The sequence below is a fragment of the Lytechinus variegatus genome, chromosome 1 (assembly GCF_018143015.1).
Source record: "Lytechinus variegatus isolate NC3 chromosome 1, Lvar_3.0, whole genome shotgun sequence".
In the NCBI taxonomy this organism is placed as follows: domain Eukaryota; kingdom Metazoa; phylum Echinodermata; class Echinoidea; order Temnopleuroida; family Toxopneustidae; genus Lytechinus; species Lytechinus variegatus.
Window position 1 is genome coordinate 94,127,180 of NC_054740.1, and position 13,819 is coordinate 94,140,998.

Consider the following 13,819-nt stretch of genomic DNA (forward strand, 5'->3'; position numbering starts at 1 on the left):
TTTTTTTCTATGTCATCCTTTGCTTCCATCCTACAAAAATGTCAAAATCATTCTGGAAAAATGGCTATGATGAAAATATTCTTTTATTCCAATGTCCTCTCTGCCCATCACACTGCCAACATGAGAAATAAGGAATGTGGATTAATATTTCGCTACCGATTTGTTTAACAACCTTTTTGGAACATACTATTCAAATATATGTAATATTCTGCGTCTGTATTGAAATATTATCAATAAAAACTGAACGGAAACAAAATATTTAGCTTATTCGTTGTCCTCTGTGAAAACTGACAATACAAGCAAGTTTCGCCCTACCTGGATACAATTTTGTTTTCACAGAATAGAAAGCAAGCAATAATTGGAGCTGAAATATAAAAATCAGTGAACAAAAGTGAAAAAAGAGTTCGATTGTTTTCTTTGGAGGTGTAGACAAAGGCTATTACTAATGAAAATAGAATGTGCGAGAGTAAGCTGCTAATCAACCTACTCATCATCAAATATAAAGACAATGCAGTAAGAGAGAAGGGCAGAGGGGTTTATAACAAAATATAAACCTTTATTTCTGCTGGATATTGGAGAATATGCTTTCCCACCTGCAGTCTCACGCTTTACTTTCTTTCTTGAAATTAATATTTTGATATTTAGGGAAAGCTGTTGCATAATCTTTTATGTTTTGTATTTTATTGTCCCAGGTTTTATTACCTTTTTTGCTCTGTCCGTTTTCATATTAATCAATATTTAATATCAAATCTTATCCATAATCTCCTATTATTCATGTCTGTGATTAACCACTTATCACATACCTATATGAAAGCACTTAATATCAAACATGAACAAAATATTTATTCCTAAATTTTTATTATCATTCCATTTATAAACGTCACTTTATTTCTGATCATAGTCCTTTCAGAATTGATGCAGTATTTAATGAAAATATTGCACCTTTATTTTTTTCTTTTCAATTTTACTTTAATTAAATCTATTTAAATTCCAGTCATTTAAAAGAATTAAGATGGAGTCAGAACTTTCTCAAAGTTTCAAATAAATTACGAAAGAGTGTTATAATATTTATATGCTAGTTAATTTGAATTCATATAGTGATAACCTCTTTTTGTAATCCTTTCAAAATCAAATCAATATCGAGGGTAGCTTCCTTGTAAGTAATCCGATCATAATATATACTTACAAAGGGCAATAATCAATTATTATTTCATCCTTTCTTGTAATTTGCCAGTGTGATACCATTGCCTTAATTTTGTAATGACACATTTTCACACCCAAAGTATTTATGATGATTATATGCATTCACACCAGCTTTGATTTCATATTTTTATCTCATAATATGCACTGATTACAAGCAATTTTTCTTACAATCTTTCGGCATGGATATTATTTATTTCTCTATGGGTCATGCATGGTGTTGTTATTAAAATTTGATTATATTGTTATTCTATTCACATTTATGTTTATATAATGTTATATCATTTTGTATTCTGAACGACTCTTTTTGATGTGATATTAGTGGTCCCCCATTCATTCCTGTATGAAATGTGATAAAGCTGGTGAATATAGTAGTTTGATGTCGTCATCTATTGTATATGATAATCCTGCCTGCCTCAGTTACTAGTACTATAAAATGGGTTCTTATTGGGTGGAAATGAGCACCTTATATATGTTTGTTCTTTTAATAAAATGAATTTGAAGAAGGCTCGACGCTCATGTCTCCACACCTTAATGATTAGATGAAGTTCCAAATCGCCATTGTCACTAATATCAAAATTAGCAGACTTTGTATTCCACTATTGTCTTTATTTTCCTGCTCTGTCACTTTTGTCTTGTTGGGTTTTTTCTTCCTTATTTTTCTTTGCTGTTCTCCTTTCTCATTTTCTATGGTAAATCTCATCCAGTGGTGTATCGGGGGGAGGCGGGGGGCAAGTACCATGGTATTTTGAGGGGGAGCAAAAATTAAAAAAATAAAGAAAAAAAAGAAAAACAATTTTCAGTGGAGTGTTACATCACACATTTCCCTTCCATTTAAAGAACACAAAACACTGTTTATTGATTTGAAACTCGCATGAAAATTAACACATCTTCCAAGTGGCCAAGCGGTGTAGTGGTTCACCTGTACTCCCCAAATCAATTATACCAGGAGGAGATACATGCAGGTCACAGTGATTCAGTTCGCCTTTCACCTCCCAGGCACAGGTGACGCCAACAGAATAACAATAAATAATAATAGTAATAACGTTCGGTGTTCTTTTATTTTTATTTCCACTATCAAAATGCACAAAAATGCGGCTCACAGAATAAAAGTTTACTTGAACTTCCACGCTTGGTCGGCTCCCCCTCTTCTCCCTTGCTTATACTGTATACCATGGAAATTCGTTGGTGTAATCCGGATGCCTTTATAGCCACTAATGCAGTCCTTCGTATTGTTTAGTCCTAGCTTCTTTAGCTTCTGCTCTCCTTACCTTCCCCTTGAAAATGTTTTGACCTCGTACACCTGACACCCTCCTTGTACCCGTATTCGTCACACCCTTTCTCTTTTTTGTTCTTTTAAGATAATAAAACCATTTCAATTTCCTCTCACTTTATTCAACTCCAAGACTTTCACTTTCTGCCCCCCCCCCCTTATCACGTTTTTCTGTGTTTTCTCTTTTATTTATTTATTTTTTGTTCTCTCTGTTGCTTGTCTGAAAGTTAGGAGGGATATGTTAAGTAATCACTTAAGGGACTTAAAAACCCGGGGGTGACGTTCTTCTTTGTTGATGATAGGTCCATGATATGAGCATAACCGTAGATTACATCACGTAATGTTAGAGTTGTAGTGGTCACATTGATTTATAGCATGCCCAGTTAATGACTAACATTGCATTATTTCGTTCACCCTTTTCTCCTTTCCCCTTTCACTGCATCGTCTATCACATGGTTGTCACGTGACCAGAATGCCAGTCCATCTGCACGTACTGGAAATGAAGGAAGGTAGGAATTATATCTAGACTAGTCTCATCTGTGTGGATTTGCGTCATATCTGTACATATTTCATCTCTGTGTGTCGTGTCTGATTGTGCTGTCCATGTACATATGTCTTTATTTTTTTTCCTCGTTCGATGATTTTGTTTGATTATCTAGGCGCTCAGGCAACTAGCAATGGTCAAAGATGATTTGACCAATTATCAGGAGAGAATTCAAACTCAATACGCCCTCAAACTAAAGAGGTAATTTGTGCACCATCTCCAGGCATGATAGGTACACTATGAATCGATTAAAACACAATCTGTAGATTGTAGAAAAATAGAGATTACACATAAGAACTGAAATAGACACCTCTATTTAGTTCGGACCAGTTTCAAAACTCATATTAGTTTGCTTCATTAGTTATCCAGTCCATTTTAAGGAACATAATCATGCTACATCCATGAATTACAAAAAATATTTTACAACTAACCAAAATTCGAGTAAAGGTATTTGTAAAACTTTGACAATTGTTTGAAACTCTAGGACCTACTATGAACTAAAAATCATCCCGTTTCTCGGATAAAGCATAGAAAATCTAAAATTATAAAAGATAAATATAACTCTTTCTCTCCCCTCAACGACATGTCTTATAGCCTATTCTACTTATCAATTAATTTTCCAGTAGAAGTGGTTGTATATGAAGTAATTAGAAAGGTAATCATCTTCGCTGACGTCAGGGTAGTAAAAGTAGTAGTAGAAATATTATGATTGTAGATGTAGCACCACCACCAGCAACGGTAGTAGTCGTAGTAGTAGTAGTAGTAGTAGTAGTAGTAGTAGTAGTAGTAGTAGTAGTAGTAGTTGCAGTAGTAGTAGTAGTAGTAGTAGTAGTAGTAGTAGTAGTAGTAGTTGCAGTAGCAGTAGCAGCAGCAGCAGCAGCAGTAGTAGTAGTAGTAGTAGTAGTAGTAGTAGTAGTAGTAGTAGTAGTAGTAGTAGTAGTAGTAGTAGTAGTAGTAGTAGTAGTTTTAGTAGCAGCAGTAGTGGTAGTGGTGGTGGTGGTAGTAGTGTTAGTAGCAGCAGTAGTGGTGGTGGTGGTGGTGGTGGTGGTGGTGGTAGCAGTACACTGTAAAAATGAAGTGCTAATTTAGCACTTACAGTGCTTGTATAGTGACTGCACTACGAGTGCTGATTTTCTAGTTTAAATTTGAACTAGAAAATCAGCACTCGTAGTGCAGTCACTATACAAGCACTGTAAGTGCTAAATAAGCACTTCATTTTTTACAGTGTAGTAGTAGTAGTAGTCTTGTAGTAGTAGTAGTAGTAGAAGTAGTAGTAGTAGTAGTAGTAGTAGTAGTAGTAGTAGTAGAAGGAGTAGTAGTAGTAGTTGTTGTAGTAGTAGTGGAAGTAGTAGTAGTAGTAGTAGTAGTAGTAGTAGTAGTAGTAGTAGTAGTAGTAGTAGTAGTAGTAGTAGTAGTAGTAGTAGTAGTAGTAGTAGTAGTAGTAGTAGTAGGGGTAGTAGTAGTAGTAGTAGTAGTAGTAGTAGTAGTAGTAGTAGTAGTAGTAGTAGTAGGGGTAGTAGTAGTAGTTAGTAGTAATAGGAGTAGTAGTAGTAGTAGTAGTAGTAGTAGGGGTAGTAGTAGTAGTTAGTAGTTAGTAGTAGTAGTAGTAGTAGTAGTAGTAGTAGTGGTGGTGGTGGTGGTGGTGGTGGTGGTGGTGGTGGTGGTGGTGGTGGTGGTGGTGGTGGTGGTGGTGGTGGTAGTAGTAGTAGTAGTAGTAGTAGTAGTAGTAGTAGTAGTAGTAGTAGTAGTAGTAGTAGTAGTAGTAGTAGTAGTAGTAGTAGTAGTAGTAGTAGTAGTAGTAGTAGTAGTAGAATAATTGTATAGTTGTGGGCATAATAGTTGGAGTAAACATGGAAGTATTTGTGTTGCGGCAGTGACAGTATTTATCGCGGTCATCCAGGTTTCTGGCTTTTTGGATTGCCAATTGCCACATTGAACATTTTTATGATCACAAAACTTGAAGTTATGAAATTTTTCACAAAATGGTACCTTTGAATGTAAAACATTTTAAGGGAATTATTCAAAATGAGATTTGATAGACAGGGCTGTATTCTGAAGTTTGAGTACTCGGGGTTGTGCCGCCCGTATTGGTCCCTTTTTTAAAGATCTCTTCAGATAATATTGATTTGTGCCTTAGTAGTTCAGGAAGAGGTTCAGAATAATTACAGAGAGATATTCTTTTAAATGTTTGCTGTAAATTGGTATTCATTTGGAGATCCACTTTAGAAAAAGGGGAACGATTATTTTTATTTTACCTTTTAAAATGGAACATGTTTGGGACGATTGCACACCCGAATGTAATCAATATCCTCTAAATGGTATTATCGTTTTTATTTCTATTGTTATTATTATTGTTATCAATATTATTAGTATCATCATTATTATTATTGTTATTATCATTATTATTATTATCATCATCATCATTAATGTTTTATGTAAAGATACTGCAAATATTGATGTGCTCAATTTTGTATTCATCACAGCTGAATTTAAAGGAAAAAAAATGTATGTTAGTAAATCAGGATTTTTTTGTTGTATTTTACCTATCCTTGTCTTTGTAATTGTTACACAGATCCAAGTCCCAGTCGGACATGACACGACGAGACAGTGGTCCTCCACCCAAACCACCCGCCAAACCACCACGACAGTTTAGCCAAAAAGATGAGTCATCAAGCAGTACTTCATCCAGGATGACGTCACAAGCAGCTACCACTCCAAGACAACAAACACAAGGAGAGTATCTACAAAGTAGACGATCACAGTCAAGGAGTGCAGAGGTATTGACTTCATCACCCACAAAAAGCCCTCGAAGCCCGGTGAAAGTTATCTCATCGGACCCCGTAGGGGGCGGGCTAGAGATAGCCACAACGAAACCCACCAAAGCCTCGACAACAGTGAAGACGGTTGTCACTGAAACCAAAGAAAGGAGAACGCAGGCACCTCCCACGACTAAAATCGAAGAAACTGAACGTGAAAAATGTCAAGAAACGCACTTTGGGAAGATTCCACATGTGACTATTATTGACAAAGATAGTGCGCAGTCGGGAAAGAAAACAACGGTGACAGAGATTGTCCAGGAATCCAAAACAACGGTTCAAGAATCTAAAGTGCCAGTTGCGTCTTCCACCCCTGATGTGTCTCAGATTGGGAGCAGCACCTCTAGAAGACCACCACAAGTAAGCATCACTAGGTCTGTAAGCGATCGGCGACATGACGCTGATAAACCAACTATCGTAGTGAAGCAAGGACGGTTTGACGTAATGGGTCTTCTGCGAGAGACTGACCGTAAAACCGCTCGACCCCGCAGTGAAAGCCCTTCTCGCGTTGATCTACAAATTCGGTTAGCAGAACTTGATAAAAATCGCGTAATGTCTACTAAGATGATGTTTGAAGGTAGCCAGCCGTCGCCAAGTGGTTCTGCTCCTGCACTCCAGAGACGCTCAGCTAGTACAGACTCTCCTTGTGTGTCAGACACCGATAGTGAACGACACACAGACAGTGAACTCGTAGCACGGAGTCCAACTAATCGCCAGTTATCACCTTCAATATCAGACAGTCGACTACCAGGTGATAGTAGGGCCGCTAGTGGAGCATCACCACAAATCGCTAGAGCGCATGAGAGTAGATCCTCAGAACGTCCTAAATCTATGTGTGCTAATGTAGATAGAAAATCAAAAACCTCGAGCGAGGGAGACAGTTTAGGTCGTACTTCTCCTTACCCAAACCCTCCGCCTGGTTTTCTTTTACCAAAACATATTAATGGAACAACCAGCAAACCGTCCGTTGCGACTAGTCCGACCGTTGCTGCTGCTAGGGGAGTGTCTACTGAACCTCCCAGAGGAAAGTCGTATAATGTACCTATACCACCGAGTGAGCTAGGGTCTTTCGGCGAGGGCCCTCTAACTCATATACCTGGACAATTACCAAGAACAAAGAGTCAACTCCAGGCACAAACTAAACAACCTATGCCACCATTATCTGATAAGACTCCTCCAGAATCCCCAAAGCATGGAAGCGAAAGAGGGAAGCGAGTGTCTCCGCGCTCTGCTCGGGCACAGTTTTTCTCTGAAGCGCCATCTCCAACCTCTAACAAATCCTTGAAATCTCAGGTGGCCGCACAAGAGCGAAAGACATCAAATAATAATAACAACGCTACGGCCGCTGTTCAACAACATCCTACAACATCTTCAGGAGCTTCCTCAGCACCTACATCATCAACCAAGTCAAGAGCGACTGGTAGCAGCTCACGGGCAAGCAGTAGCAGTGGTGCTAAGGGGGCTTCAGGTGGCACTGTTAAAGGTAGTTCTGGATCTAGCAAATCAGATGTTGGTACAAGTACTAGGTCGTCTCATCAACCACCCAGCAAAGCTTCTCCATGGAGTGCAAGTCCTGCTGTCAGCATACCCCAACAGCAAAGAATGGGAACCCAGCCGGCAACCAAACCTAAGAAGAGCAAGTTTTCATCTAAGTCTTCTAAAAAATAATAGCATTTCAGTATTCAATTTATTGAACTTTAATGTATTCTGTGTCGTTACTAAAGTAATTAATTTTTGCAGAAATACCAAACGTTGATTTCAATTAACAATCTCTATTAAAAAAATAAAAAGGAGAAAAGATGAACTGCGAGTTGAATTCATCAGCCATTTTGATTTAAGGTAAATCTGTTGGTATAAAATTGTGAGTGAAACAAAGAAAGCCTGAAGTCTGTACCAGAGACAGATATTGGCGATAATACAGAAAACGTTGATTGTGAATTGATGAGGTTTGTCGTCTATGCATGTAAAAACCTTTCTACAACCATGCAGAAGAGATATTTTTATGATCCTGATTAGTTTTACTTGTCTAATGTGATATAAACTTAGATTTAGATATTCTTACAGCAATATTGCATGAATTGAATGGATTTTAAGTTATATCATAGCTGGTTAATGTGCAATTTATAGCTGCAGGCTTGCTATATTGGAGTATTCGGGATGTCTTCACATTGTGTTGTTGGTTTTTCAGTCTCGGGACTATTAGTTTTTAAGCGGCTTGATGAAGGGTCTCTTCTGTTTAGTTTGTTTATAGACAAGCAAAAATGTAGCCCACTCACTCTGTAAAATAAGGATGTGTTTAATTTGTCAAATTGCTTTATATGTGAACTTCTCAGTTGAGTGCAGTAGTTGGCAAGGTTTGACTTTTCCAGGCCATATTGTATGTTTATGTGCTCGGTCAAATCATTCTTTTTATAATAATCGCTCAAGAAAGAGAGGGAGAGACCCTAAAAATACTCGTGATTGTCGTTTGCATTCCAAATGTTTGATTTTGTCATTGAATTCCTTTGCAATCAATTAGAATAGGCACGCCATTGCTATTGTTTGAATACGTTAGTTGAACTTCAATCTTTCCTCTTTGCTTTTAGTATGTAGACCAATATTTTGCTTGATAGTATTAAGACCAATAAGTTGCTTTGACCAAAATCCACCCACTGCTTTTCGTTTTGTATTCCACTCTCTTTCTCTCTTTTATTTATTCATTTTCGTGCACCAGGGGACTAATTAATGTATAGGTTTGGCTAGATCACCAATCTCATGCATGTGCTGACACAAATAAACCGCTATCCTTTGAAAGTTATTGCTTTTTCAATATATTATTCATCTGAAAATTATATAATGTTAAGTAATTTGTTCATATTTGTTGAACATTGAACGCAAAGTAATTTCCCAAATTTTCTGTGTCTGTCCCCGTTTTATTTGGTTAAAAAATGTTGTGTTGCAAGCGTGCTCGCTTAGATGAATTGATCGCAAAATGTATTCTTGTTATTCATGTCTTACAATTGTTCTTTTTTCTTCAATTTTCTAAGTGGCATTTTAACATAGATAAAACCTTGAGAAACAAATTAAGTTGCGAATTTCCTTTTGAACTAGAATAAGTAATTCTCGATAACATGCGTTCGTAGGAGCTTAGAATTCGCTGAGAAATGATTAGTCTGACTTCATTGTACTTAATTATGGAAGTTAATCTTCATATAATGTTGAATGTACATTACTTTGTTATTTATTGAAATTTGACTGTTTTAAACGTATTCATAAGACTACAGTCAACTGTACATAAATGTCATCATAGATGAAACAGTAGTTCATATTTTGGTATGGTGTAAATTCTGTTTTTATTATCGTGGAAGATTTTCTCGCTCATTTTTTGTGTGTAAGTTGAAATTTATGTTATGTGTAAGTCTTAAATTATGTTACAAATACTTATTCAGATTATTTAGTACACTAGTATTCACATTTTACATTTTACTTTTACGTACCAAATTTTAACCACCACTTTGCTGTCAACCGTTCATTTGAGAAGTGTGAATATTTTATTGTAATAGAAACTATATTATTTTCAATGTTTATTCAGTTTTCATAAATTGGTCACGGTCTTTGAAAAACAAAAGTTGTTCTTCATCAGGACATTATGAGGAAGATCTTTTTTTTTCAATTAGACTTATATTATTGTTTGCAATAATTGTCTTATAGGAAATTATAGACTAAATTGTACAATTTTTAACGCAACACTGCATAGTAATCTTTCACGGTCGCCCATTCCATGAAATTCAATTATGAAATGAACCAAAGACAAAATTTATCAAGTGATATAGCTGCCAAATGATGTCACTTTAAAATCCTGCAAGGTCACGTGGTATCTTTCATTAAATTGTTTCACCTAATTGTAAAATTATCAAAGATTTTTAGATATTTTCTAGCTATACATGTATATGTAATTGGTAGATATGCCGATTATTTTACCCACTTAAAACAGAATGTCAAGAGCAATGACCAACTTCTACTGACTAATGGCAATGGTCTGGTGTCTCTGTATTTCCGGCTTTCCAACGTTAGCATACTCCAAACAAACAGTGTAAATCCACACCAATCAGTGTTGTGTTAGGGCCGAGCATTCAACAGCAGTGTTAAATGTATTGGTGTTTAATATGAGTATTGTATCGACACTATTCGGTGTTATATTCCATGGTGTATTTCATACCCGATGGTGCAGTGCTCGTACAGCAGTGTTTTCTATTCAACACCATGTTGTTTTACAGTGTATTCAGTCTGAGGTTAGTCTAATAAAATATCACGATGTCAGTAGATTTTTATTATTAACATATTGCCACCAGCTATCATTGTTATATATCATGGGATCCAAACGCCCGATACATTGATTGGTTGAATTTTTAGGCAAGAATTATTAACTTTTTTTATTTGGAAATACATAGATGAAAAATGAATAAATTACTGATAACCGAGTGTCAAGGAAAAGAAAATAATGGACAAAATTAATGAAAATCATTACAGACTTATGACGCTCATGCTTTGACTGTCTTTTCATTGCAGACGTGGTTGCTATGTTCATTTTGATTTTCCTATTTAGATCGTTCTTAATTGTTTTGACTATACTCTTTCTTTTTTTAAGATTCTGTTGTAAGGCTTTATGAACTACATGATTTGTAAAATCATTTCTAATCATCTGTGTAGAATGAAATATGACAATATGCCATATACAATATCATTTTGATTCCGGTAATTACAACAAAACGTTTCAAAAAAACTGAATGACTAATCAATAAAGGCACATTTGTGCTTTTTGTATGAAAATAGTACTTTTGTTGCTGTGTGTTTTATTGCTATTTATACGTAGATGATTATATTTTTTTAACAAGACAACACATTGGTATTCATAATGCATATAGCATTTTCATTTATTTGATATACGATAAAGCAATAATGTGCATAAAATGCCTTGCTCAAGGGCATAGGTGCCGAGCCGGGAATCGATCCTCGGAATATCCAATCCTAAATGTTAAGATAGGCAGCGCATCATCTAACAATAAACATGAAAGTCACAGGGTTAACGGAACGGTTTTGAACTTCCAATAAAACCACAATCAGATGTTATTTCTAAAATTATACATTTGTTGATAAAAGTATGGATAAGGGCTCATTTGACACATTGATGTTGATTGGAAAGAATTCACCTCTTTAAGTTTAATCGTAAGAATGGTTAGATTTGAGAGGATGGAATGACAAAAGAGCGGAGGGGGCCAACGCCCTACAATTTGGAAACGTATTTCATAGTTGATATTTTTTTTGTTTCTTCCATTTTTCCTTCCGCCTTCCTCCCTTATTCTTCTTGAAAAGCATATGAGGTCACCCCCTCCCCACCCATCATTGCCCATGGGCGCCGCTCCTTGTTAGTAATAATATTTACAACCTTATATTTGGGAAATTACTGTTAACTGTACATTGGACGTGCTGCAATTCTGGTTGTAGAAAACAGAAAAAAGAGGTTAGGGAACGTGAATTAAAAAAAAATCAAGCGTAATTATCGAACAATCCTTGATCAAAATTACCAACGATTCCATACCAAATTTTTGAAAATGGATTATACTATTATAGGAGTACAAACAATGGACGTTTGGTGGATGGGCACTAAATAGCCTACATATAATATTTCTGGGTATCACCATAGCAATGGTTTAAAAACCGAATTTATCATATTCAGGTCAGATGAAATGGAAATTTTCTTAGACCTCATTCCACAGCCACGGGTGACGCCAAACAAATAACTAAACAAGTAGTGCTATCAGACTTTTCTCGATCAAAACTCATAAGTGAATTAATTTTTGCACAACCAACTTACCAACTGGTACTGTCTAAACCACAAGCCCAACATCTCTTTTACAAAAATCGTAATAATGACAACTGAATAAGACTGATTGCAAGTTGCAACCGTTATTTTATGATGCCTTTAACCTAAACCGTATAGCGATTTCAATGCACGGGTCCGGAAAAGGGAAAGAAAAGCCAAAATAGCTTTTAGACTTTGATTTTAGATTAAGCATAAAATCTCATGATATTTGAAATAGACTTGAAAATATCCTTGAAATTCATTAAAGGTCAAGTCCACCCCAACCAAAAGTGGATTTGAATAAAAAGGGTAAAATCCAACAAGCACAACACTGAAAATTTCATCAAAATCTAATGGAAAATTAGAAAGTTATGACATTTTAAAGTTTCGCTTAATTTCACAAAATAGTTGTATTCACATCCTGGTCGGTATGCAAATGAGGGAACTGATGACATCACACACTCACTATTTCTTTTGTATTTTACTATATGAAATATGAAATATTCCAATTTTCTCCTCATTGTCCTGTGAAACAAAGTTATATTTCGCCCTGAACATGTGGAATTACCATTGTTTAAAAATGTATGTTTCATTCAAGTTGGTCTTTATTGTCAAATCTTTAAAAATTGAAATATTGTATGATTCTAAGTTTCTAACAATAAAACACAAAATGAATAGTGAGGACATCATCGATTCTCTCATTTGCATGTGACTAAATTGTGCATATAACTATTTTGTGAAAAATAAGCAAAAATTTTAAATGTCATAACTTTTTTATTTTACATCCAATTTTGATGAAATTTTCAGCATTATGCTTGTTTGTTTTTTCTCTATTGATTCAAATCAACATCTTTCTGAGGTGGACTTGACCTTTAATGACGAGGATATAATAAACGCGGTGTTCTGCACAAGTGGAAGATGTCTCTCCCAATGGAATGTATGTATTTGACAGAAAAGTCCTAATCTGCGCTAACGGTCAGCCGTTAGTTTGTTACAAGAGTCGATGTTAAAGACCGTCAATTCGCTTGTCACAATGTAGTTTAGGAAGAGAATACAGGAAGGCGTTTCCTTCTGTCGAATTGAGCCGACGTCATCCATGTATAGAGGAATTGATTCGAATTTCATTATTTACTCATGGTGAATGGTTTGTAGGGTGTTTAGCCACGTTTTACATATCATTGTGATCGGGGCACTTAACAAATTCGGGGGCAAGAAGGGCGTTATTCTCTCAGGGAAAGTGTACAAGATATTTCCTTCTAGTTTCCAGCAGACGGACACATGCATGGGCAAGCCAATGACCGGGGGACCTCCCGGAGAGCTTCATATGCTTAACTTACCCCCTTCCCCGATGGTTCATGAAAGCACCATTCAACTTCTCCCTTTAACCACCATTTTGTGGCCCCCTTCACCTGGCGTTGTTGCATATGCAAGCCTTTGGGCGGCCGCGTGGCCCGCGGCTTCTCTTCCCTACCGAACCCGCAGAATAGCCCAGACAAAATCTGAGACCGCATCAACCAACCAAAGCGATGAGACATTCAAGTGAGTGCGCTCCAATGCGTTTCAAATTAGTCTCCTGCTAATTATTTGGCCCGTTTGGATTCATTTTAGCTATGATGATGTTGCCCTTGGAACAGTATAGCGTTAAATTTGATTAATATATGCCTTTAAACGCTTGATGACTCTTTTTTCCCCGGTGTTATATAAAGAAGAAATCAGCTGTAAATCTGTGCATGCAATTATTTCAGGTTGGGACAAAGGATATTTTTTTTTCGTTTGTATGTTTTTCTTTTATTATTTCTCCCTTATTTCTCCATATATTTTGTATTTCTTTTCATTTCACGTTATGAAATATATTTTCCACGTTCAATTTGTCTTTAAATTGTCATAACAGAAAGATGATCGAACAGCTAGCATGATTATCTATACGATTGTAGAAACACCGTTATAAAAAAATAGAAATTATAAACACGAAGAATGTCTTGTCTTACTGGTTTGTGACAGTGATGTGATGGCGCATGGCCATTCCTGGTAAAGTTATGGTTTGTTCAAAAGAAAAAGGATGAGAAAAAATTAGACATCCATAAAAAAATAATACGTAAATGAAATTATTATGAAATTAAAAAAAGAATGGCTCGTCCAACCAT

General features: G+C 36.0%; 1 protein-coding gene across 1 annotated transcript in view; it reads left to right on the top strand.

Annotated features, from left to right (window-relative positions):
- LOC121405660 (trichohyalin-like) overlaps positions 1-10,642 on the top strand; it is a 67,547-nt gene extending 56,905 nt beyond the window's left edge. Inside the window, exons 20-21 of the mRNA XM_041596560.1 lie at positions 2,945-2,982; positions 5,590-10,642. Coding sequence (XP_041452494.1) covers positions 2,945-2,982; positions 5,590-7,501 — 1,950 coding nt within the window. The 3' untranslated portion in view covers positions 7,502-10,642. The remainder of the gene's footprint in view (positions 1-2,944; positions 2,983-5,589) is intronic.
- Positions 10,643-13,819: the final 3,177 nt, after the last annotated feature.